The 27,996-nt window shown below is 41.6% G+C and overlaps 1 protein-coding gene and 1 pseudogene across 1 annotated transcript in view; both read right to left on the bottom strand.

The window, feature by feature from the left end:
• Positions 1 to 25,687, bottom strand: part of LOC138259431 (calmodulin-1-like) — a 78,126-nt gene extending 52,439 nt beyond the window's left edge. The window contains exons 1-2 of the mRNA XM_069207176.1: positions 25,412 to 25,687; positions 10,858 to 10,888 (exon numbers count right to left, since the gene is read on the bottom strand). Of these exons, the coding sequence (XP_069063277.1) occupies positions 10,858 to 10,888; positions 25,412 to 25,414 (34 nt within the window). The 5' untranslated portion in view covers positions 25,415 to 25,687. The remainder of the gene's footprint in view (positions 1 to 10,857; positions 10,889 to 25,411) is intronic.
• Positions 1,871 to 2,525, bottom strand: LOC138258662 (elongation factor 1-beta-like; annotated as a pseudogene).
• Positions 25,688 to 27,996: the final 2,309 nt, after the last annotated feature.

The following is a 27,996-nucleotide window of genomic DNA, read 5'->3' as shown; positions in this document are numbered from 1 at the left end:
CCGACTGTTACTGTAAGGTTCTGTGTTTGGTAACACTTTTTCTAACCATTTTGCTGAATTTGTTTAATTTTTCTCGTGAAGGCTTTTACTGGTTACAAGAGTTCACAGTACCTGAAATCCATTCAGTTAGCAAAATGGGACTAAGATTACAGAGCTGTCCAATTCTGGGGTAGAATTATGTAATGAGTGAGCAAGTAGCTTATCTTTTTTAGGGATCCCATACTCTCAAAGAGCCCTTGCTGATTGAGGGTAGATTACTTTTTCCTTGTGCTTACGATATAAAATTCAACAGTGAAGTGATCAGACTCCCCATTTAGGCAGTGTCCTCATAAGAATATGTAGGTAATGTCTCTATGATTCAGGCTTAAGGTTTTCATGTTTCCTACAAGGGAATGCATAACAACTTTGTTGGATTAATCAAACCAGGCATTAAACTAGTCTACAATAATCCTGTTTAATGTTGTTACATCAATGTTAAAAATCAAATACATTAAAAACAATCTGGTGTTGGAGACAGAGGATCATATTGTATTACTAGATGTTTCATACCCCTCACTGGGTTGCAAAGCACTTTTTAATAATAGCATTTCTTATGGCTACCTGTAAATTTGGGTTCAGACAGTCAGCATACCAATAGGAAGGTCTGGATAGTTTGCAGTAAAATTATTTTGTGTTGTCTTGCAGCAGTTCTAGCATGTTTTCCTATCTCCTGTCCAGATCCAAAATGCTTTGCAGACCACAACCATTAGTCCTGATTCTAAGGTACAGAGAAGAATGAAAGTTGTTGATGGTTAAGTCAGCTAGAAGTGTTGAATATTGGTGTTGTGTAAGATGCCAATAGAGTGTACTCCAAATCTTGACACGTTGTTAGTCAGTGTGTATTTATGCATGAGGTGGAAGGCAAAAAAAAAAAGAGAATAAATAAAAAAAGTGTCAGAATAGGTTCACAGCATGTACACACCAGTCAGGATTGTTGCCTCAGAGGTGCTCGAACTTTAGTTACTAGAAAATCTTGAACTATATGCCTCTTCTGAATTGGAAATGACTGTTGATACTTCTTTGGCAGTTTATTCCATAATTTGTATGGCTGTACGAAGCAGCTACATCCTATGCAGAGTTTACAGTAAACAGGAATTATCAGCAGTGTGGCATTCTTGATCCCAGGTTCTCATTTGATTGTACAATCTTAATTAGGAGAAGCTAGGTCGTAATCTGTGGATTGCCTAATGAGCGATGCAGAGCTTTAAAAGATAGTATTCTGACCACTAGTAACCAGTGTAATTAATGCTTTGATGGAAAGGATGAAATGCAGTTTAAAAGCAGTTGACAATCAATGGGGTTGTGTTGGACTGGTTTTGGGAGTGATTCTTGAGGTAGAAAGCTAGTCTTGTTGTGGCTAAACCTCTTGCCCAATAAAGGTGATTATTTTTCATCTTTATTCTTGTATACAGTGGGCACTGCTCCATGAATTGGGAGTGTACTGTCTTCTGTGAATCAAATTTCAGTCAGGGCAAAGAGGCCCAATCGATATTGGGCTAGGCGATTGGGGATTACAGTCCATGTTTCAAGACATAATGCACTGAAACATTTCCTGAAAATATAACTGGGTCAGTTTGGGATAAAGGTAACTTCTTTCTAGAGAGTTCTTACACAAGCTCTCGTTGTGGCCCATGTCGTTGGTCGAGCTAGAAGGGGATGTTCAGGTCTAGACTGGAGTTAAGGTTGTATCACAGGTGAAAAATGTGACTAGACTTGGACAGGGATGGTTTTCCAGTTGTGCACAAGTTTGCTAAATTCTGAGCTGTGAAAGTAAGGGTGGAGCATGGCAAGGTGGTTGAAGGGAAATTATCTAAATAGTCAAACTGTACTTTTATTCAAGTGCTCTGGTGAATTCCAGTATTTTAATTTTGTTGGAAACAGCTACGTCCGTGGACTGCACATAATCTTCAAATGCTGTTTTCTCTTCCAAGAGGTCTGTCCTGACTTTGTCATCTTTAACAACGCAGATTTGTAAATTCTTAATACCATAACCTACTGTCCATCTGAATGCTTCCTATACATTCTTCTAGCTTTGCCATGCCAGTTTCATCATTCTAAGGTTTCACATCAAGCAAGACTAAAGACTTAGCAATAAGTGCAGCTTCTTAGATTTCTTCAATTCATATTGTAATCCCTTCCTTACCCAACCTTTTTCCACTTTCCTCCTCTTCATCGGATCCAAATAAGTCATTATCATCATCATTGTCCTCATTAGACTCTGCACCTGCACTTCTTGTTGCATCTTCAAAGTTGCAGGCACATACTTGCACAAGGCTTTCTTAACAGGACAGGCCTTGTTTCATAAGTTCTGATGTGACTGTATTACTGAAGAGCATGAAAAAGATCTGCAGGTGGAGCGCAAGATGAGGCTTCAAATACAGCAATGTCTGCTTGTGATGGTACAAACCTCTCAATGTAGTTCTGGTCTGCAAGGTAACTATTAGCACCTGCAGACCACAAGGGGATTTCAGATCTCCAAAGCCCATGGTGAACAAAACCAACAGTCAAGCAGCTCCACTGAACAGAACTAGTCATTTAGTCCATGGGTGGAAATGTAGATGCTTCTTCTTTCTGCTGTAGGTTTAGAGGTGGTGTGGCACGGTTTTAAATTCTTTGTTCTATTGCACAAGTCTAATCCATGAGCCAGTGACAGTTCTTGTGGTGGGAGGGAAAGAGAGTCTGGGTGCATGTGTGTAAGAGAGAAAGACTATCTGCCTCTAGTGGTTTCAAGAGAGGCCTTTATTGAACTTCATTAGTATTGGGGATCGAAAGGTATTATTCTATATCAGGTCCAGTTAGGTTAATTTAATTTAAACCTTAGCTCAGTCCTGGGTAGCTGTGGCACAGTAGTCAGGCTTAACAGAAAGAGTGTAAAGGATGTATCAGTACCAAAACAGTTAATAAGTGGAAAACATAACACAATAAAAATCACAATCCAGTTCAGGGGTCTCAACCCTTTTCTGTAGCGAGAGCTACTTCTGATCAGTGAAAATCATCATGAGCTACTGAAGGCTAAACAACTTGTGCAGTATTACCAGACACCTCCACGCCCAGCTTGTTTGACTTTAATCCTAATGTTCATAGGACCAGATGCTCTGGTTTGGACAAAATACTTTGACTAGGGACACTAGGACAGGGCTTCCATGTGTATCAGTGAGAGGTTTGGCAGATGTATGAATGTGTGTATATAAATGGGGTAGATTTATATGGGTAACTGAGAGCCTGTGCCGTAAGCCATTTTGGCACAGTGCATCCCTTTCACCATAAGTGGCAGTGTTACAAGTATACCACAAATAAAACAAGTTTTTTGTTTTTTTTTTTTTAAATGGAAGAAATTTGAAGTGCATAAATGTTCATAATGTAGGACATTTTTCTGCATATTAAATTTCTCTCATTTAAAAAAATGACTTTCTCAGGTATAAATATGACACAGTGTTTTAATGGCCACAGGAAGCCAGAGGCCAGCTGTTTGTAAATGCAACACTGAGAAAAGATTTGAGAAAATTTCAATGAAAAGTTAACGTAATGATTCATTTTAACTTTCTCCAATTAAAAAAAACATTGAGAAACATAATTTTGTTCTCAACTCCAATGTTGAGTTGACAAGGATTTTTATTTAAGAGTTAAATACCTCAATTCTTTGCCTCTATACCCTGGGTCTTAAATCTGGCTCCGACACTGCTGCTTATTGGGCCTTGCTATCTGCAGCCTGATGATAATGTACACTAAACACAACCTTCCAGTAACATTAAAAAAGGAAAATGTGACCCTGTGCTTATTTAAAAATTAACTCCAGGCTGTGAGCTACTCTTAAGGGGTCTGGTAGCTCGTGATCGACTGGTTGGAGACACCTGCTCCAGTTTATAAATAGTAATAAATAAATAGACAACTACTACGGGTGCACTTTGTGACTCTGTATAAGAACTGGGCCCCTAATTAGGTCCGGTGTTAATCAAGATCTTTTGTTTTTATCAAAATTCTAGCTCTTTCTCTATTTGTATACTGAATGGCTTCACTGTGAGTGATTGTATTCTGGTCTTTCATAAGCAGCATATCGGCACACACAGTAGCTTTACTGAGCGCCAGGAATGTTGTGGCAATAAGTGCTTTTTGAGAACAAACAACACTCTTATTTTTGCCAGTGTTTGTTAGAACGATGAAAGCCCGGCAGCACCCACTGCTATAAATGTTGTAATATTTTTTATTTTTTTTATATTGTCAAAAGACGAATTGACAAGACCAAAAGGCTGACTACCAATCTCAGAACTTTCACTTTGCCAATGCTTGTTTATGTTCATGTTTTCCATAATCCCAATGAAACAAGCTACCCCGATTTGCCATTATGAATATTTTTTGATAATACATTTTACTAAATGATGCTTCAAAGAAATGGTGCCTACAAATTTCCTTGTTGCATTTTTTTTTAGAACAATTTATTTGAAAATTAAGAGTCATCGATCTTGCTTTCAAGATTCTGCAAATATTTGCATATAGTCAGAGCATTATGGGAGCATTATACCTAGTCTTATATTGTTAAACTTTGCAAATGTGTGTAAACATTTTTATACTGGAACCACTTTCAGTAGTGCAGTCCGAGCCTACATTTCCTTAGATTGCTCAAACCAATATTAAAGGCTTTGCATTAACGAACCATAATTATAAATTCATAAAAGCATTAACATATGAACACAAATCTTACCCCAAGTGCAGACAATGCCCTTCCCAGGTTCATAATTTACTGTCAACTGACAGCCAAAGGGTTTTTGCTGCAGGGGGTTGTCCCAAGGATAAAAAAAGACATGAACTGTTGTTATTTACCCCAAACAATATGTCCTAGGTGTCGGGCTATAGTAATTCCACATCCCTTTGGGTGGACAAGACCTTCCAACCAATAGGAGTAAAATTTCCACGGGAAACCCCACCCATTCATTACCTCCTGGGGGTTTAGCATTAAACAATCCAACTGTGAATCTCTGCTCAAATCTAAGCTATCAGAACATTCCTTCCCTGGGTCAGAGCTATGGGCACACCCCTGAAGTGTCTAGGGAAATGAGGAACTCCCTCTGCAAAACCAGGTCTGTGACAGCCCATCCCCCGTACCCCTACACTGGCATTGATGCCACTCTAATAGCAGGGGCAGGCCTAGACTGAGTTATAGCGGCCTGCGACAGGGGCTGCCCATTGAAGCTTGTAGTTGGTTACCACATCCCCATGCAATCCTGTAAGACAAAGTTAACATCTCCTCAGAGCCAAGGCCCTTTTGTACCCTTTCCTGAGAGAGACTCACACCTTCCAGCAGGCTGCTGGCAGGTGACAGTGGGGGATTAGCTCAGAAAGGGTTAGTAGAGGCTTAAGGCAGGAAAATGTCAACTTTCTAAATGTGGCATTTTCGAAAAAGTAACTTAAAATACAACTTCACCCACAGATTGTTTTTTAAATTCAAATCCTTGGATCATGTGGCTAGCTATTCCCAAACCTAAGCTATACATTATAAGGTGTATGACATAACTTAGGGCTTTTCTATGGGAGAATCCACCTTGCCACAGTGAAAAGCCACTTTGAAGACTTTTCACTGTCAAAACACGTAAATCTTAAATATACATGTCTTAATTTTTTAATACTGTGCACACTGCCCTATGAGCATGTAGGGCCTACTTTAGTGGTGACTTACAAGTATTAAAAAGGCAGGTTGAGGCTTGACAAAAAGGTTTATTTTGCCAGAATGAATTTGCAGTTTTAAAACAGTACATTTAGGTTGTAGTGACAGGTATTTAGACATGCTTTGCAATGTCACTTTTGTGGTGGCACAACGTGCTGCAGTCCAACACGAACATTCAACTTAAAGGCCCTGGGTATACTGGTTACCATGTACTGGGGGCTTATAGGTAAGTTAAATATGCCAATCAGGGGTTAGCCAATTGCACATATACTTTATGGGTAAGAACACATATACTGGGCGCTGGAAGCCAGCGCCTCAGTCAGTAAACAAGCACTAAATATAGCAAAAAGTGGGGTTCATCCTGCAACAAAAGGCATTTCCTCACAAGTAATATTCTGGTTTGCAATCTAGAGCACCTTTTGTTTAGGTGTGGTTGCTAGGCTTTTAAATTTCAGGCAGCGTGGCTACTGGGTGGACGATTGTAGTAGTGTAATGCTCAGAATTGTCAAGAACAGGCAGATTTCTCCATGTGCCCATCTTTGTATTTGATGAGTTGAAGAAAAGAACAGGGAAAGTATTTTTCACTGAGGAATGCCCCTCTTTGCACAGACTTACTTTTCTTACAACATCTTCAATAGACACCCAGCACTGTTCCTTTACTCACTCAATCAATTCCATATTAGTCCAAGACCACGAAATCAACAAGCAAAGCAGGCAATGGCTTCCACCCAACATTCTGACACCACCTCCAGAACCTTAAATCCTAGAGAGAAACAGGCACGGGTCGCTACATGCGAATTTGCGGCCATCCTGTATGTACTTAAATGCAAGCTTATGTCCTAGTTAGGTCAAGAGTATAGAAGTTGCACTACAGCAGTCGTTTGGCAACTTACGGTGAAGCACACTATGGTAGCCGAATCCAGGCCACCTAAAACAGTGAGGATAGGGGAGGCTCTCACCATCCTCATTGAATTCCTCAAACCTAAATCCCTTTTGCATTCCAGCCAAATCACATAGGAAAGTTAAGGGTGTTTATCTACCAGCTCCAGCTGTAACTCTGACCAGCCCTCCTTCCAGATTGTGGGCACCATAGGTGAAATATGGTTTGTAGCTGTTGTCTGAGAAAACACCAACAAGGGGGGCAAGGGGGGAGGATTATCAGTCTCCTACTCCGGAGAGATTTTCTTGTGTCTAGTACCACCTCAGCAATCTACTTTTAATTGTTATCTCCTGACAGGCCCAATTTCTGAAGCAAGATATAGACCCAAACTCATCCCGTTTCCGGGTAACAGAACATGCAACAGCAGAAGAAGCCTAAAAAGGACATGCTATTCGAGTCCGGAATTTGCAAAATATGTATGGTAACCCCACTAGAAGGAACAGTGTTGGTTGGCCCTGGACTACCTGTAACAGGATGTCCAGAGATAAGGTCAACAATATATTTTGGCACTTATTGAAAATGTCAGTGATTGGAGTGATAATTATTGCACCCGATAAAATGTAATTCCAAAGTGCTCAAAATGTATCCAGTCCGATAATTATCTCCTATTATAAGCTTTGCCCTCAAAATGGGGCATGACATTTGGATTATGTTGCTTACCACATCAAAATCTACATTCCAGTATTTACTGGGCATTTTCCCCTGTAAATTCTGCAAGTCTGACCAGCCGAAATTTAACAAGGGCAGGGATGTGGAATTCCTATCGCCCGACGCCCGGGACATCTTGTTTGGGGTCAAGGGCAACAAGTTTTTATGTTTACTTTGTCCTTGGGACAAGTAGGCCCAACCCTCTGCAGCACAAACCCTTTGGCTGCCTGGTTACAGAGAGTGGAACTCTCTGCAGTTGAGGTAATGTGTTTCCAAAAGATAATGCTGTTCCAACTTGTATTTATGGTTCAGTATTTGAAAGCCTTCATTATTAGGGTACGTGCTGTAAATAAACGTTTTAAGGTCACACTTCACTACTGACGTTGGTTCCAGTACAAAAATAAAAAAACGTGTATACACATGTTTGAAAAGTTTAGCTTATAAGGCTAAGTATAATGCTCCCAGAATGCTCTCTGATTAGATGCAAATGAAGTGTCATTTAGTAAAATGTTTTGATGCATGCTAGTATTTCCCAAAAATATTTTTAATGGAAAATCAGTGTAACCATTTTCAACACGATTATGGGAAGCATGAAAAACACTGACAAAACCAACTGATCTGACATATTTTTATAAGTCTTTTAGTTTCATCAATGCGTGTCTTGTTTTGACATGGCTTTTGTAATACTTTATTGTTGTGGGAGCTACCAGGCCCTCAACATTGTAACAAACACTGGCAAAACCCCCCCAAAACATTTTTTAACTCTAAAAGCACACGTTGCCACGAGTGGGATAACAAAGGCCCCGCAGCCGCCCTCCAGGGGGCCCATTCAGCACAGCACCTGCCCTGAGTGAGTCTGGAGAGGGGGCTCCTCCATGTTCTTTGCAAAGGGGCACCCTCCAGTTTCGTAACGTCACTGACTGCCACTGAACACAACTTCTTTGTGTGCCAATATGCTCCTGTGGAAGAGCAGAATGCGATCACTCACAGTAAAGCCAGCCGAAAGAGAAATAGAAGTTTATTCATTGTGAATGTCACTGTAAAAAAAATTTCAGAGCAGGCAGTGGTCCAAAAAAAATGAAACGAAAACTTTTCATTTTTTGTTTTTGTAATGCATCTCGTTTTCCTTTAAGGAAAACGGGCTGCATTACAAAAAAAAAAAAACTGCTTTATTGAAAAGCATTCACAGACATGGTGGTCTGCTGTCTCCAGCAGGCCACAGGCCACCACTCCTGTGAGGGCCGCCATTCGCAAGGGGGTCGCAAATTGCGACCCACCTCATGATTATTCATGAGGTGGGCATTTGCGAAGCCCTTGCGAATCACAGATGGTGTCAGGGACACCATCCTACATTCGGATTTGCGACTCAATTTGCGGGTCGCAAATCTGAACCTACCTACATGTGGCCCCAAATTCTTAAAGAAAGTCACAAAAGTGCACCCATGGTATATGTCGTACCCCAATAAAATATTTGTGAACTGTATTTTAGCATGGGTAAATATGCATGTGTAGATTTGCTCATGTGAAAATCTATTGAGCATTTGCAAGTTCATTTTCCCTCCAGCCACTTTCTTCCCAACCCTAGAAGAAGTTCTAATTCTGCCATTGTCAGGAGTAAATGTCCAACCTTTCTTATTATGGGAAAATATTAGAGAGAAGCTGGTGAAGATCTTTAAAACATGCAGGTTAGTAGGTTTGCAGACTCAAAGGCATTCCAGCCCTGGAACTATAGCTTACTGCTTACTCCAGCCCCAGTATGCAGATCTGCAGAAAGGTGGCAAAATAAGGAAATTGCTACAGTAGGGATTTAAACTGCAAGTATTCAAGCCCTACTATGGTAGTAGCCCTGCCCTGGCATAATCAGAGAGGCTATTATCAGAGCTCTTACATAATGAGATTGCTGCCATAATTTGGCGCCACACTACATGGCACCAAAGGGACAAGTAGATCTTTTTACAGGACAAGTAGATTTGAGAAGCAACCTGTCCCCTGGACAAGTAGATATTTTAATAAATTCCACACCCCTGAAGGGATGCAGTTAATGCATGATGAAATGACAGCTTGTACTGTATCACAATGAATGAGGAAGGGAAAGAAACATTTTTGCAGAAGAAGCCCAAAGCAGATGAAGGCAACTTTAGTCGCCTACGGGGGAAACCAAAAAGTTTTTAATCGAAAAGGCCTGGATTAAAACCACCTTTCCATGAGGAAGAGGTCCAACCAAAATGAATAACAAACTGCATGATTGATAAACTAGGAAAAGAACCTCAGCACTGTTGGAGCTAAACTTTAGAGTGTAGACATCCAGGCAGCAACCTCTGGCATTCAAAACAAATTATGAACTAGTGTCCTTCTTTCCATCAACCCGGAATAAGCTGGGTGTCCTCTGAGTAAGAATAAAGTTCAAGCCACAGGTCTAATCAAGGAGAAGTCACATTAATGTTCAAAAGAATGGGGACCCGCAAGGTACTTTTTGTACTGTCTATGTGTTAATACAATAACTAAGCCTGAAGAAGGGAGTGAAAATGGCCAATCCTGGTTTCCCAAAAAGGAGCAGAACAAAGTCTAGGCCTGTCCCTTAACACCAATATCAAAGAACTATTTAAGGAGCATGGTTTTAATGTGTTGAACGTGACGGGGAAATTAAAAGGTTAAAAGGCTGCAGTTCTACAGTCATCAAAGACCAATCTTTAATCATACTTTTTGCATTGCATTCCTCAAGAGTGCATTTCATCCAATCTTTATCTCGACCCATAAAATAAGAGTATTCATCGTCCGCAACAATGCACTATCGACTTCCAGATGCAAAATGATCTATTTTTTAACTAACAAATCTGCACCATGTAGATGATTATTGAAAGCTACAAGAACATACTACTGAAACCTGATGATTCGTCTTCCTTGACATTTGTGCTGCCCACATTCCTGAATGTCGGACATACAAAACGTTTACAACACATACTTCAAGGTTTACTGGCCTTCTACATACACTGATTAAATTTAAGTGTTTCGATTTTATCCTGTATTTTGTAGATCATTACTTTCAAAAGACTGCTGCTAATTTTGTCAATCTTGATTTAAAAGCGGCTTTCGCTGCTATTTTTTCTTTTAACAGAATTGGACCCTTATTCCTGTTGTGGGGAAACTGGACTGAAGGCCATGCACAAGGAAGCCAAATTCTGTGCTTTGTTCCTTGGATCAAGCTTGGAGAATAAAACTCACATGACAAGGAACTTTCTTTGGTAAGCTACTACATTCCCATATGTAGTTAGGATAGATGTAGCTACTGATGATTAAGGAGGTTCTAGCATTCTAAACAAAATAGTGGATTATTGTAAGGTTCATCAAAATCTCTTGCTGTTCTTTGTTCATGGAGAAATGTGCCATCTGGGTCGATTCCATGACCACTGAGCCTACTAAAGTAAAAAATAAAAATAAAAATCTCCAGCATCTACTTTTCTTCACTTCATAAGATGTGTAATTTGAAGAAAAACTGGTCAAAGAAAGCAAAACCAAAAACCACAAGAACTGTGAAATCAGTGGCAGAGCAAGAGATGGGTAGAGTTCTTACCAGCGATCTGCTCCTCCGAGAGTTGGTCTGCCTGCAAAATGGGAAAAAAATGAAAAGTGAATCACAGACAACCACTCCAGGAAAACAGACACTTGGATATGTAGGTAGCAACATCACCATATCAAACACAGGAATCAAAGCTAACTGAATGGAAAAATGGATAATCAAGAACTGAACAATGTGCACTAGTTCACTGGGGGAATGAATGAGGTGCTATAAGTATCTGGATGGTTGTATGAGGATGGGTCTCAATTCTTTATAAAAACAGACTGGGTCTCTGGAGATAGTTCTTTTGAAGTACATAATGGTTCTATAAAGCTGAACATTTTTATTTGGGAGGAGTCTAGTGCTTCTTGTTCTTTCAGAATACAGAATGGGTACAGTACAGGGTACAGTACTTGAGAGATGGTTTTTTATGTGTTGATATTACTGCAGGTTCCTATGGGTGATTATTTTGTAGTCCAAAGGGTGGTTACTTTGCAGGCGCACATGGATAAAATTTATCTTTAAAGCATTATTTCTGAAACTGTTTTGTGGCTATATAAGGAAAACAGCTGGTAACATATCTTGTTAAGAATATAACTGCGTAAGGCCTTTGTATTTTTTTTTTTAACGTTATCAAATGAGGTGTTTTTTTGTGGCTTTCAGATTTATTTGAGCGTTTTAAAAAACAGCAACATTATTGATTCAGCCACTTCACAGGACTCATTATCTTGAGAGTAATGAGTTATAAAGTACTCATTTGGGTTGTGGGTTATTTCTCTCACTGTGTTTGGCAATGCAAAAACATTGGGGCATTCCACCACCACTACATTCTGGCATCAGAGTTCTTCCTCTACCCCTTATATTTACTGTTACTTTTTTTGTTCAGAACACAGGGACTGTGCCCTGCATCCTGAATTGGCCCCTGTAGAAGAACTTTTTCACTTGTGGCAGCTAATCAGATCGCTCATATCTAGGGTACCTACTATGAAACCACTGATCTAAAAAACAAATGATGGGAGAAAATGCTGTCTCATCCATCAGACTCCTAGTTCTACTTCATGCCTACTTAGGTGTAAAGCAGTCAGCAGTTGGAGCTGTACATGTGAGCAAAATTTCCTGTGGATGCTAAAATGAGAAACATATTTTTTTATCCCTTGCACTGATCTGCACAGAAATTGGCATGCCAGACATTTGACAACAATGCCAACCTACAGCCAAATGTGATGTGTATCTTTCCACAGTGTTAAAAGTTATATGTAAATTAAATTATATATTTTCGATGGAAAGTGCAGCTGAATTGTAAACTACACAGACTCAACTAACTGCCCAATATTGGGCATTAGGAGCTTAACATCCTGCAGCATCTTGACAACCATCATGTTTTGATGAAGAAGGCAGTGGCGATAACCTTTTGAGAAGGATTCATCATGCCAGCAAGGAGTTCTTTGGGATAACTTTTTAGGTGGGAATCTTTAACAAGGATTTATTTTTAGTTTTAATAGAAAAGAATGCCCATCTGGATTCAGTTTTATAACACCATTACATTGTACAGGTAAGAGCAATAGTACAATGAGCATATCAAAGCCATTTACTTCTAACTATATTGTTGCATTTGCTACTCCTACTGTCCATTGTTAGCCTTCAGGACACAACAACAAAAACAGCCCTCCCCAATCATCCCCATCCTCCACTTGTTGCATCTGCACTGATCTTTAATAACAATAACACCCGGGTATGTCTGCAGGTTGCAAACTGCGTTCAGACCCCAGATGCCAGTGCCAGTACCCAAGTGTATCCCTTAGGCAGGAGGAGACAGCTACCCAAAGGCCCAATAAGGACAGTGCCAGGTCAGTGATACAATTCTCCCAGCAGGCCCTTCAAGACACTTTAGCATCTTCTGCAGTGGCCGCCCTAAGGTTGACTACCAGGGCCTCCCAGGCATGTGTACCAATCCGTCTCTTCCCCTCCCTCAGCAATACTTCTCCCTTTATTGTTGCCCATTTTGCCAACTCGTTGATAATCATTTGCTCCATTAATAGGGCTCGGGTGGCAGTGGTACTGTGGAAGTCTCTGCTTGCCATAAAGTTGTCCTTCCTCCTGGTGCCTCCATCTTCTCAGACCATTCTGTACTGCCGCCCACCAAGCAAGTTTATAGTAAGCCTCAACTCCCCCCTGCCGTCGCAGTTTCTTTGTGCGTCTCCTCCTATTCATTTTATTACCATGCTACTTTCCCTGCTGTCTTTGAGTCCAGTCCCCCACTCAGAGCTTCTCCATATCAGAGTTTTGGCCCAATGGCTCCCTCAACTGCCATGGGTATGTCTTGTATTTTAAAATATATTTAAAAGGATTGGTATTTTAAGGGGGGGGGGGGTTCTGGAGATGGCAGGTGTGCGTTAGGCAACAATGCATATATTATATGTGGCTCCAGAGAGTGGCTTCAGATCCTATTTTAGCTAGGTTTTGGTAAGCCAGGTATTAGTTCAATTATGTTTTTTGATGGGCTTGCATTATGAGTTGCACAGTGAGGTCATTAATGGTGTAATTTCAGATGTAATCAATGATATCATAAAACATGTCAAGAGTGATGCAATATGTAAGATCCTAACAGTGTGCAAGTTATAGCTACTTAAGATGACTATAATTGATTAATTTCAGTGTTCTTTGAGACTAAAACTGTTAACTGACATTTTCACCCAACTACAAAGTCACTTTAACCTTTGTTTTTTTCCAGTGAATTTTAAAGGGTATTTTCTTATTGTAAAATAAGCTATTTCCTATGCCCAACTATAATTCCACTTTAACCCTCGTTTTTTCTGTGCATTTCTACGATTTAATATGATGTAAGATTTTATTATCATGCCCAACTATCCCAACCCTCTGCAGCACACAGCCTTTTGCCATGTGACGCAGGAGGTCTAACTGTTAGTTGCTACCAACCACTTGGTGCTGTTGGTACAGGGAATCTGTCTCGAGCCTGCCAGTTTTACTCTGCCTCTGTTCGGGTGCCTGAGGAAAGAAGGTCTGGGACTTGGGTGAGGGGCTTGGGGCCAGCATGTAAGGATACTGTTCGGGAAACTGTAGGTCTGATATGACTTTAGTAATATCAGTGTCCATTGTGTTTTTGGTGGTGGTGGTGGTGGGGAAGCTGGGGCCGGCGTGTAAGGATATGGTTCCGGAAACTGTAGGTAGCCTATGGATTTAGTAATATCAGTGTCCATTTTGATTTTTCAAGATATATGGTCGACCTGGGGGCCAAGCCCTCGCTCACCATCATAACTGAAATTTAAATCGTGCTGGTGCACCTCCGGACTAAACACTGACACCCTAAACCAGCAGCAGGAGGATGATTGTATTAATACTCTTCCCTGAAACTATATCAGCCGCATGAAGAGTGCGTCTAATGTCGGTACAGCTGTTACTCCCCTCTGCAACCAACTCCTGCCTATATTTATGATGGGCATTGGAAGTATTTTACCAGTTCATCTATCTTCTCCCAGAGGTACCACCCATGCCTGGAGACGAGGCCTACTGGCTTCACTCTGCTCCAGTGCGTGGCTGCCCGAAGTGCTACACACATTCTAATAGCACCAATTTGCTTCAACACCTTCTTAAAGGGTACAGGTAGAATCAGCAACTAGAAGTGTAGGGTAATCTGGCCATGTATATATAAACTGGATCATCGAGGGCAGATTTATAATTCTCTACTTCAAGAAGGATCACCCTAGACATTTACTGGTCAGTGGCTGACCTTAGCATTCCCTTCAGCCTAGTAGGTATAGCTCTGCATGCTCAGTCTTGAGACAGTCTCGACTAGGAAGTCATCCTCATTCTGCACGGCATTAAGTTTAACTGATGAAGCTGTGCCCACTGTATCACAAGGTATACAGTAGTTTCATTAGGGGGGTCTGGTAGGGCTCAAGATTGGGTCGTCTTGGAGGTCTAACAAGTCCTCCAAAGGATCACTTCCCTCACAGGGCCTAAAAGAATCATCACAGAGATTTCTTGATAGAAAGGCTACCAGGCTTTGCGGCAGTGTTCTGTGGATGAGGTGGAAGAGTGTAGTGGATGACAATGGTGGGAAGAGCAGAGGGCCAGTCACTGAGTCTTTGACCCTTTTGGGGCTTGGTGGCCACGCAGGGTCAAATCCTGGTTCCTCATTTAAGGTCAGCTGGTGTTTCTTTGGAAAGTGGATCAGTCCTGGGGCTATAGGCTTGGCTAGAATTCTGACTGTGTCCAGATAGATAAAAGGCTTCTTCTGTTTGCATCAAGGACCTCTGATAGAATTTTGAAGATTGACACCCCCCCCCCCCCCCTTATAGTGTCTGGCATCAAGGAGTGCTTTGGTGCATACTTCAACGCTGGTTGCAGAGGATCTTTTAAAGCAGATTTCAGCTCAGATTGTGGCTTTTTGGAGGCTCGTGCCGAAGTGAAATCAAAGCGATGTTCAGTGCCCCTGAACTGGATCTTCACAGGCATCAACAGCCTCTTGAGTCTGGGGCATCATGGCTGGAGGAGCAGAACTCCGTTTGTGCCTTTTCTGGCTCAACTTGGGGTTCCATACCAGACTTCCACTGGAGTGATACTATGCCTCCGTCCACTGGTGTTTCGGGGCTAGAGACTGAGGTAGTCATTCTGACCCACGGTGGCGGTCTCACCGCCAAAGGGACCGTGGTGAAGACTGCCACATTACGAGTGTGGCAGTTTGCCACTTACCTGTTACAACCACCAGGGGCAGTTGGACCGGCTGGGCAGAGATGAGCATCTCCGACCTGACAGTCCACCTTATATCGCCAGCAGTATAACGAGTCCCCTTTCTGCCAGGGATTTCTTGGTGGTAGCACCGCCACAAAATCCCTGGTGGAAAGGCTACCAGCGACAGTAATTTGCATTCCTGCCGCCGGTACACGACTCCCCCATCTACCCAAGAGCCCCCCTACCCCTTACAACATTGCATACATGCACATCCTGACACACACAACACCCTTACACTCACACACATGCAACAAACCCCCCAAAATCCATACACACATACATGCACCCCGACCCAGCATTCACATTCACCCTCACTGGCATAACCATCACATTTACACAGACACAAACACTCCCCTCCCACCCCCTCATACATGACATGCATACACACACTGATGACACTCGTGATGGTCACTCTTGGGTTATTTGATGTAACGCCTATGGCAGAAATGGAAGAGAGTACATTGCATACCCTTGTCCGAGATGCATTCTCCAATAATAGTCGCCTAGGACTCGACTCATTCAGAATAGTGGCTGGAGGCTGCAGCGAGTCAAACTGTACTGGTGACCGACAGATCCAAAGTCATGGCGTCACAGCAAATAGCTTCTTCTTTGCAGTTGCATTGTTTTAGTTGCAGTTGAAGGGTGAACTACTTGACTGAGTATTAAGAAAGTTGAGTTAACATGTCAGCCCTGGTGCGCGGTCCCTGAATGTCCGAGCCTGGTGGCAGATGAAAACAGACTTCGAGCCAACACGCTGGTTCATTGTCAATCAGGGGTGGAGTCACAACAGGCCTTATGATTCAAACTTCGCCAAAGAAAAACAAGTTACAAATGTACCAACCTTAGATAGCAGGGATATGGAGAAATATATAAAAAAAAGATTACCCAGTGGCAGTCACCACTGGGTAGTTCTATTTAGGACCATGTTTCCTTAGGTAATTGATTTTTTAAGTTTGCTAATAACTGTGCCATCCTGAAGAATCTTCACAAAATTGAAAAGAAGAAGTCTCATTAATGTCAGCCTCCTCCTGGAAAGTTTCAGGGTGATCCGTCAAGAGGAAAAAAAAAAAAAAAAAGGGAGGTCCCAAAATACATTTCCCCCAATATTTTTCCATAGGAAAAATAGACACAGCTACAGCCCAACGGCTGAACAGAATTACACTAAATTATGCAGAAAGCTAGATTTTGGTGTAAAAAGTGTGTTGTTTGTGATGTAGTGTAAAACTGTGCAGTAGGTTTTGAGAAATTAAGGCTCAAAGACTTTGGGTCTTATTACAAGTCTGGCCAGACCACCAAACTTGCGGTGGCGGTCGGACTGCTGCAGTTGTGGCGGTCCAACTACCACATTGTGAGGTTTTCGGGCTGACACGCCTACTCACTGCCGTCCCCGCCAGGATCTCGATCCAGACGGTATGATGGCAGTGCAGGTTGTAATCAGCCAGGGCGGCGCTAAATTCAGCGCCTCCCTGCTGATTACACCTTGTTCTCCACCAGCCGTTTCATGGTTGTTCCACCCCCATGAAAAGGCAGCTGGCGGAGAACAAGTGCAGGGATCCACAGGGGGGGGGCCTGCACTGCCCATGCCCATGGCATGGGCAGTACTTGGGCCCTCCTGCCCAGCATCCTCAAAATGCACTCTGTCTGCTGTGCAGATAGTGTGCATTTTGAGGGTGCTTGTGCCCCGTGTTCAGCAGCATTTGAGCCATCTCTATTATGAGCTGGCAACAATGCTTTAGCACCTTTCCCACCGGATTGCCGGGCGGGAACCTTGGTTCTTGCTCGTCAGCTGAGTGGGAAAGTCGTAACATGGCCAGTGGCGAGACGGCCACCTCGACAGTGGTCTCCTCACCACGGGTCTGGCGGTTGGCAAAGCCTACTGCCAAACTCGTAATAAGGACCTTTGTATATTTTATACTATGGAGGATCCGCAGATCCTAAGCTAACGTCTGATTGGCTGCCACCACATCAATAAAAATATTATGGCAGCATTTTAAGACTCGGGGCTCATTCCCCTACCCTGGAACAAAGTAAAAAACATATAAAATACATATAGGGGTGCATGGTAGAGATATCCTACAACTCAAACATGGGAGGCCCACCCCCTCCACCAGGGACAAAAACAGATCTTTCTTTTCAAGGTCTTCCCAGTTTTCAATATTAGCCCCCAGGGTATGCCGAGGGTAGGGGTGGAGATAAGTATTTTTTCAGCAAAGGGGGCGTGCTTTTTCAGGTCCTGAGGATCCCATTCCCTGGGGCCGTATTTATTAGAAAGGGAGTGCACAGGCAACATCTCTGACTTTTGGAGGCCCAATCCTGGGGCTGACCCTGATGTTAAGGGGGGAGGGGAATTGCAGTTCCCCTCTCCCCGAGCCATGTACCAGCCTGGGGGGCCCCATAACCTGGGAAAAAGGTATTACCTACACATGAGAGTGCAGACATAACCAGCCTGCACTCTTCTGGGTAGGGAACACATATTTGGTCCTGCCCATGTGGAAGCAGTGAAAAATGCTTCACCTGCCCAGTGGGAGAAAAGTATGGAGCCAGCTATCACCAGCACCTAGTATGTTGCTGGCTGAGCCAGCCGTGGCGCTCTCCCTGTGGCCGCAATGTTTTACCCACATGTGGGAGCCCTGAATGGGCACCCACCAACAATTAAGAGAAATGGCCAGCTCCTGCCAGGGGAGCTAGCAGGGGCCATGGGTGCCCCACTAGAAGACTCAGCAGGGGCCGCAGGAGCCCTGGGCCTCCCCTCAAGGTTTTACCAAGATTTGAATGTCCCAGGTGAGCAGTGAAGCACCCCCCCCCCCCCCTATTAAAGAGTGGCTGGGTCTGCACTCGCCAGAGGAGCCATCAAGGACTGTGAGACTCCCACCCGTCCGAGGATCCAAACAAAATTTACAGATGTGGGTGTCCCTGGTGGTCACTCAAAAAAGGTTTTAAAAATAAAAAGAGAATAAAAGAATAATAAATGATGGGCAGGTGCCACTCATTTATCATTCACTCTTCCGGTACCAAGTGCCCCGTAATGCATAATAAGGGTATGTTAAATATATTTTTTGAGCCTGGGGATGTCCCTAGATGGGGTACGGGTACCACCAAGCATTTATTTTTAATTTTTCCGAATGGCTGCAGGGAGTGCAGCAGCCCACACCAACATTAATTAAAAAAGGCAATAATTATTCTGGGTCATTAAATTTATGACCCCAAGAGAGTTTACCATATTCTTTTTACAGCACTTCAAGCTTAAAGAAAGACTCAAAGACATTGATTATTTTTAATGACTATTATATTTTTATAAGAATCACTTCTATTAAACATTGCAGTGTGTGAATTAACTAAATATAAATGTGGTTATAATACATAAAAACAATAGGTCTGCTTTATACATGATGATAGTCTGAGCCCTTGATATAGCCAATAGACCCACTTTTTAGGGTCGAGCACACAAGCGCTTCGTCCCTGTTGTAATCTCTGTTTGGGCTTTTAACCACGCCCATGACACGCTTGTCACGTTCATAGGTTCGTGGGCTTGCCTTTTAAAATCCGCTTGATTTTAATAGTGAATGGCATGCATACCTCATGCCTCTTCTGAGGTTTAGCCATCTTCGAGCACTCCGGCCAACTACTGAAAACATACGAGGCTCCATTTATTCAGCCTGATTTCTGCACTACTTTATATCTTTTTATTTTCCACGAAGTGCTCTTGCGCTTGGTTTTACATAGCGCAATCGCGCTCGGTTTTTTGGTTTTCAATTTCAGTGTGATTGCGCTGTATTTTACATAGCACGATTGCACTCGTTTTTTTTTTCCCTTTCAGTTTATGTGGCAAGAAATGTCCGGTTAAGAGCTTACAACGCTAATAGCTCTAACTCAAGCAAATGCAAGACCCGTTGCATTGCAAATGATTGTTACGTTTTGGTGTTCTGCCTTTTTGACATAGTCCGTAATTCTGCCATACTTAAGATAACACCCTTTATATTGTAACCTTACAGTCAGCCTGTGGGGGATGAGCGAAGGGACTGGCCCCAGGGCCTGAGCCCGACTGCATGGGGACAAGTGCTGGGGGTATAGGGCACTTGCTGGGATTTTGGCACAGGACCTGGTCACAGCCCATGTGCTGGGCCCAACCCCATGCCGCACACTGCAATGGGTGCCTTACTTTACATTTTTTTTAAACCTTGGAAATGGACTAAACAAAGGGTTAAGGGGTGTTTATAGGTTGGTAAAAATCTCAGTTTACACAAACAGTTTTAAACAGTTATAGTTCATTCAAATAACTACTGCTCATGCCCTAAAGTAACTATAACCAGGGCCACTGGAATAATGAGATTCTCTGACCGGTGCTTTTTTTAGCATAATTATGGAGTTGCTGCATTTGTCACATAATCCATCATCTGCTGCATAATCAGCAGATTTTAGCACAAGATATTTGTTTCTAGCTCAAACGGAACAAAAGTTACTATGAATAAGGTGATGTTGACCTGCAGTGTAAGGTCCTTCGCAAAGGTTAACTGGTCATCTTTCAGTTGCTTGTTTTTGTACTTGGCTGTCAAACTGGTACTAAGGAGGTGCAATATTCACCCAGATGGCATTACCATGTGTACAAGTTACTACAGAAGTAATACTATCAAAAAATGTGGAGCGTAATTTGTCTTTTCTTGCTGCATAATTTAGTCATCTTTGCCGTGTAACTGGGTGCTTCCATGTCGTATAATTCCATTGGCCCGGACTATAGGTCGCGCCCTCTCCATGCACTGCTAATTACATCACCCATGACATGTTCTATGACATCACTGATAAGATGACTGCACCATCTGAAATTACATCATTGATGACAAGACTTTGAATGGCGGGGACCCCGGTTATAGTTACTTTTCAGCACAAGTTATATTTACTTAAGATAACTATAACCAGTGAATTTCAGAGGGTTTGTTTGTTTTAACTGAGATTTTCACCCAACTATTACAATGTTCCTTTAACCTTTGTTTTTTTCAGGGAATTTCATCTTGGTTTTTTTAAAACATAAAGATATAATTACAATTCCCAACTAGAAAAACACATTAATCTTTGTTTTCTTCAATCTATATATATATATATATATATATATATATATATATATAAATATACACACACACACACACACATACAAACACGTATACACTGAAAGAAAACAAAGGTTACAGGGACATTATAGTTAGGAAAATAGAATTAAAAAAAAAAAAAAAATTCACTTTAAAAAAAAACACAAAGGTTAAAGGGATGCTATAGTTAGGGTCACATTTTAAACGTACAAAACCCTAGAAATTCACCTGTTAGTTAATTACCTATAACTCGCACCCCCCTCCGTGCAGTTTTTTCGTGAAAAAAGGTGGTTGTCCCCGGTGCTGCAGGGGGGCCCCGTGCACATACTAAGCCTGGGGGGAGGGGTGGTTTGTGCCCCCTCCTTATTTATCACATATGCCCGAGACTTGGCCCACCAGGGGCTAAAAATGTTTTTTTTTTTTTAAACAACAACAAAAAACACACACACACAAATGCAGGAGCCTGCATTTTATTACCCTTGCCCTGTCTTTTTTTAGGGACCTGGCTGAAGCACAATCAAAAGATGGCTGCCAACACTTCCTGGTTGAAGTGTTGGCATCCTATCAGAGCAGTGCATTTCCCTGCACGAGCTCCTAATTATTCACAAGGCCGTCAGGGATAATCCGCTGCACTAGATATAAAAATGTATTTTCCCTTTATTATCTCCAAACTAATGGACAGATTGACACCAAATAAGCAAAAGCCTAATCTGCATACCAAAAGCTAGCTTTCTGTCAAACTTGGTGTTATTCCATCCAGTGGTTCGGGCTGTACTCATGTCTAAAAGGTACCATGGGCATTAACATGGAATACACAACTTTTTTTTACCCCCCCCCCTTCCGACTGCTTTCCCCAAAACCTTCTAGAAGCAATAAGAATCACCGAAACATACAAGAATCACTTTTTGGGAAAAATGTGTGAAGATTTGTCAAATGGTGCCAAAAATATAGGAAAGTTTAAAAAAAGCTTTTTTGGGGGGTGGGCTGGAACATGGTCCTAACTATAACTACCTAGTGGCAACCCCCATTAGGATATATATATATGGAATTCCTGTAGCCCTACGCCCAGGACATACTGTTTGGGGTCAAGGACAATAAGTTATCCTATTTATTTTGGCCTTGGGACAAGTAGGACCAACCCCCTGCTGCACCAACTCTTTGGCTGCAAGCTACAGTACCATATTATGGATCACGGAAGGGCATTGTCTGCAGTTAAGGTGATATTTGTGCCCAAGTGGTCGCTGTTTAAACGTGTATTTATGGTTCATTAATGCAAAGTTTTTATTATTAGGATGAGCACGCTAAGGAAATGTAAGCTCGGACTGCACTACTGACAGCAGTTCCAGCATTTTATTGTGTATACACATTTTCAAAGTTTATTTAATGCTCCCACAATGCTCTCTGGGAAGATGCAAATATTTGCAGAAGCTTCAAAGCAAGAGTGATTCTTTGCTTTCAAAATAAAATGCTTATTAAAAATGCAACTAGAAAAAGAAATGTTTTGTGATATTTTAGTTACCATTTCTTTGAAGTATCATTTATTAAAGTGTGTTGCTGTATGCCAGTATGTCCGAAAAACATTCTCAATGGAAAAATCAGTGTAACCAATTTCAACAAGATTATAGGAAACATGAAAAACAAGCATTGGCAAAGTCAACAGGTCGGACATCAGTTGCTAGCCTTTTGGTTCTCTCGATTGGGTGTCTTGTTTTGACATGGTTTTTGTAAAACATTTTTGTTGTGGGAATTGCCGGCCCCTCACTATCATAAACATTGGTAAAAAGCTCAAATATTTTTGGTCTCAAAAAGCACACTTTACCACAGTAACTACTAGCACTGGTGCCAATACTATGACTATGTGCCAATATGCTTCTTAGGAAGGAAGAGAATGATGTCACTCAAAGTGAATGCAGCTGATAAATACTGTGTGACCTGCTGCTTAGAATGTAAAATAAAAGGATATAGGGTGTCAAGTCAACTGTGCAAACATTTAAAAAAATATTTCAGTAGTTGTGAAAGCCCTTTTTTTTTTATAATTTCTGTGCGATGAAAAAATATTTTAATAGGATGAAAAAAAAAATCTGAATACTTTACATGTTTATGTGCAAAGGATATGTTTTCTGAAACCTAATTTGCACAGATTTTTAATACACTTTATAGTTTTTATCAGTAAAGCTGCAAGTTAGTGGAGAGGTTTTTGGATATTTCTTGGAAAGTTACTGTGTGTAGATGACAATATGTTACCACTTCATAGTTTAGTAATATATTTATTAAAATTGAGTGTTTAAACAAACTGAGAAAAACTCATGCGCTTACAGCAATATTGTTAGTAAACTAAAAGAAATCCTAGGTTATGTGGGATTCTTGTGATGCATGCAGCAAACTTTAGTCTACTTAAACAAAAGAGGTTTTTTTGTACTGCAGAAATGCTGAGCTCACATATATGAAGGTGCAATCATATGTGAGAATTATGAAACAGGTGACTGTAAACTATTTGCCTAGGATCACACAATTTGAGACCCGTTTACAGGTCAAGTACATTACAGTTAGGTCGAGTAAATTATTTAAGTTACTCAACCTGCAGGTCTAGTAAAATTGTTATGATTTTTTGAGCCCTGGAGAGAGAGAGAATTTTAATAAGAACAAAAAGGTCTTGGATAACAATTGGGTGACAAATTCTTGAAGAAAATGACGAAAGTGCACCCATGGTACATGTGCTTTTATTAATGACTCATGAATTCACAGTAATTTACAGATGAAGGCTAGGTATTACAAGTTCCATTATATCCTATGGAACTTGTAACATGGCGAATGGGATATCCGTCACATTTGGGATGGAGTAATCCCCTCCACCAAGATCGTAATCAGGTCCCTGGTATGTGTAGGATTCTAAAGTGGCATGTGGGTTATACTGTTTTATGAGGTTGTAATTTTTCTCATAGGTTGGTATTTTGGCCTATTATTCTTTAGGAACAATGTCTGGTATCTTGATGGAGAGTTATTCACATCATTAGAGAGGAATCAGTCTTTTAGAAGTAACTTTGACGCAACATGAGTTCTTCCGTGGAGGGTACTATTTTAATGGACTTCTCAAGGAAGGGGATTTTATTCCTGGGATGTAACATAAAATGAATTATGCTCTAGAACAGTGGTTCTAAACTTTTTGACTTCTGTAGACCCTCACTTTATTATCATTACTGGAACTCAAGGGTCTGCCACAGAATCATTACTGTAATCTGAGGACCTCCACCGAGTCATTTATGGAAAGTAGGACTCCGGAAAAAAAGCTTTTTCAATGATTTGAAATACAAAACAATGCACAAATAATACTGAACCAATCATTGCACAAATAATACTGAACCAATCATTCATCAAGCAAATGCATAAATAATAAAATATTTAAGTGAACTCACAGACTAATATAAAAGATCTGAATTTTAATTGGAAGGTTAGAGCTTTTCTAAATTCAATTTGGGCCATACTGCCTACACTATATTCTATTGGATGCTCTTGCACTGCTTCAATGAATCAGTCTAAAGATACTACCCTCATTTTTCACTTCCAAATTCCTTCATGTTTAAAGAACGTTTTAAAATGTTAAACTTTACATTCTGTATCTTCATTTATATACACTTTATTAATATTATTTAATTTTCTAAGCAGTCACAGACACCCTGAGTAGGCTTTCAAGACCCCTAGAGGTCCTCGGACCACAAGTGAAGAAACAATACTCTGTGCTGTGGCTGCTGAGGAGGTGTGGCAGGCTTTTTAGTATAATTTCCGAGAAAAAAGGTTTTTTTGTTTTTTTTACTAACTGTTGTTACTTATATTGTCGGCCTGCATTTTGCAGGGTTATTTGGCTAGAGGGGGTTATTTTAGTTGCCACTGGTTCATGGGTTGCGTTTCTGAAATAAGCTAGTATTCCGCTCAGGAGGCTGGTATCCCGGTGTGCGATACTGGGACGCTCAACTGGTTTGGGGAAAGGATTTTTGTTGGTACATTTTATAGGCGGTATTATTATTTAACATGTGTGTGTTTAGGGATGCCCAAGACCAGGTACGCAGGCAAAGACTGATTCTATAATGGGTAGCATTTTTGCAGTCTTCACAAAAGTGCTACATTTTTCAGGTTTGTTATATGCGCTTGTTTTTGACGCGTTTCTATTAAATAGCCTTGTTATTTTAGAGACTAATTTATAAAGCTTGGCTAATACTATTTTATATAGGTTTTTACATATGTACTGGGTTCTATAGTAGAATATATTGAGGGGAGGATATTTTGAGGTGGTGAATGGAGGCATAACTTCTCATCTTCACCCTCAAAACGCATTAAATGGCTCACAAATACTTCAAAAGGATGTCACCCGTTCTAAAAACGTTCACCTCCTCCCCCCCCCCAAAAAAAAAAAGTTTGTATCACCAGAGATTTTAACGGGAGCACCTTCCAAACCCCCTCGATCTCACTCTCTTTGGAGACTAGAGACATTGAGGGTTATGTATTCACTGGCGGGGTGGAGCAAATCCTTCAAACAGACTGAAATTTTGGCTGGCGGCGTTTGAGGTTTTTATCATAGGGAAGTTAAAAACGTCATTGGGGTGGCGGTCTACGAGCTTCATTTACCATAAGGCTAGTTACAGCGGGGTAGGAAACCGTGAAGGGGGGCTTAATGAAAATGCTATTTTATATGCCCTTCCCAATACCATCCCATTTCTCCGTAAGGATGTGATCTCTCTCACCATGTTACTTGTCGGTCTCTCTGTCCCACACACGCTGTCTCCTTTGCTTCGCTTCACCTGCGACCACTGGGACACTGACGCTGACTCGCTGCTAGCACACCACACCTCTCAGCAGCCGCGCGCGAAAGATGGGTACTTCCGCCTTCATCAGGCGCCTAAGATGTTCCAATAGCGATTGCGCAACGGGCTGCCTGGCCCAGCCCTGGAAACAGCGTGCAAGCGACTCCAGACCACAGACAGATTCGACTGCAGGAGAATCCCAGATGACAAACGACCATATTACAGTGTTTCCGTGCTCTCTTCGGGCTCTGGCAATGCGTCTTCCTCAGACGCGAACAAAGCATATGCAGGTATATTCATTTTTATTGTGTGGTAGTTAGCTCTCGAGTGTTACACACAAAAATAATATTCCAGGTAACCAATATCGTAAATAAATATTCACAGAATTTTATGTTGATTTCAATTAAAATATAAACTAGTCCTTAATTTTTGGTATAGCTGAGTTACAGGTGACGTAATGCCCAATGATTATCAACAATGTAAATTCTTAACATTGTACTACATCTGCCTTACAAATATCTAACCTTTTCAAGATGAACGGCTGCTTACCACTAAGATGAGGCCGGATCTGACACTCCTTCTTAGTCTGTCTTTAGTGTTTACAATGGACGCGCCTACGCTATCTACCTCGCATGGCAACGCCGGTCTAGATCTTAGAATCGGATCCCAGGTCAGGTGGCCAACCTCGTGTCAGCGATTGGTCTACTATCACCTGCAATGCGCCGATGACATGTAAAAGAGGCGTGGCTTTAGTGAAATGTTTTTTTTGGCCTGTACGCGGAAATGAAAATGTAAAAAAAAAAAAAAGAGAATTCCACCTTAAATGCACTTATGTATCTTAAAAGGGCAGCCTCGATAGGTTGACAGAATTTAGACTCCATCCTTTACACATGATTCGGCTGCTGACACTGATTTTCTGGGTCTGATGAATCTTTTTGTAAGATTTGAGGAGTGAGGAGAAACACATCAAACCATTCAACTCAATTTACAGTGCAACCCACTTGGTCACGCATTAAATCTCGGAGGCAAAATCAAAGATCAAAAGGTTTATTTCAAGTTCAAAGCTAAACTTGTGTAAATGAGTCCCAAAAACCTACTATACAAGTACAGCGTTACCAAAGGCGAGTTAAAACATCAAATTAGATTAAAACGCACCAACATGAGACATACCAACACCTCAGTAGCTGCAATATAAAAGATGGTAAACAATACTTGGTGCTCAGAATTCAAGCTTCAATAGAGATCTGTACCTCCCTAAGTCTCTGAGGGTCTGCTCCAGTCAAAGAGCCAAAGTAATCTGAATCTCTAACTTGCTAAACACTCTTATCCCATCAAAACGTAGACAGTTGATGTCACTGCCAGTAACTTTCCATGGTGTGCAAGTGAACGTGAATTATACCTTCTCATTAGACGTTCATCTCTCGGTTCAAACATCAGGATGACCTAGGATCGTTCTTGCCTTCAGGAATTCAGAGGGGAGTTCTCCTTCACAACTCCTCACTAACACTCCTGTTCTTAGCAGCCTGTCTTTCCATATCCCATTATCTATAACTAACAATAAGATTTTTCATTAAGAGAAGTCTTCTACAGATGCACCTGCAAATAGAAAAATATACAGGATGAGAAAAGTTTCCGTGTTGAAGATTAAACACAGAAAAAACATTTCAGGACTTAACTCCAGCCAACTTAACATAGACCTTAATGCACATTCAAATACATGGTTATACATGCATTTTGCATAAGCACTAAAGATGGGGAATAACTGGAAATATTGATTAACTAGATGACAATAATATTCAAACATTGAATAATACTACATATATGGGATTTGCATATGAATATTCTACATTTCTACTTATAAGTGCACTTCAGTTCCCAACTTTCGGTTCTCTTCGTTTGAATGAATACACTTAAACACACATTATATATATCATTGGGGGGGGCGCTCAAGAGTCCGACGGCAAGATGGCAACTACAATGTGAGGATCTGCCGGCCAAAGACCTTTGTCCAGCACTTATCTGCCATTAGAGTGGACATTGGCACTTGCTGGCCACAACCGCAATTGGGTCTTGACAGTGGCAATAAATGGGGCCATTATTACTCCTGGCCTTTGAACTCACATGCTGTGGGCCGGAGAGGAAGCGCAGCTAGTGAGGTGCGGCCTGCAGCATGAATGCAGCCTACTGGTGGTAGATGCCGGTCCCGGATCGCAGTTTGCACCTTGGGCTTGGATGCGGGTCCCTCCCCCATTGACCTCACCAGATTACCGGGTGTGGGTGTGCCCGTGAGGGGAGGAGCTCCGCTACCAATGGAGAACTCTTGCTCCTCCTAAAGCTCATGGATGTGCTTGTGTACGTGTCTGCTGGTATGCCTGAAGCATGGGCTCAGAACTTTCTATAGTTCCTGTGCGGTTGAACACACAACTTTATCAGAGACTTTGCACTGCACTGGTTATGGTGGGTACTGCTCCTTCTGCGCACGGTAGTTGCTTGTTCATTGGTGGCTGGTCTGCTCGTGCCGCACA

Source organism: Pleurodeles waltl, chromosome 9 (genome assembly GCF_031143425.1).
Source record: "Pleurodeles waltl isolate 20211129_DDA chromosome 9, aPleWal1.hap1.20221129, whole genome shotgun sequence".
Taxonomy (NCBI): Eukaryota; Metazoa; Chordata; class Amphibia; order Caudata; family Salamandridae; genus Pleurodeles; species Pleurodeles waltl.
Note: the sequence above shows the minus strand (reverse complement) of the source record. Positions and strands in the feature narration are given on the sequence as shown.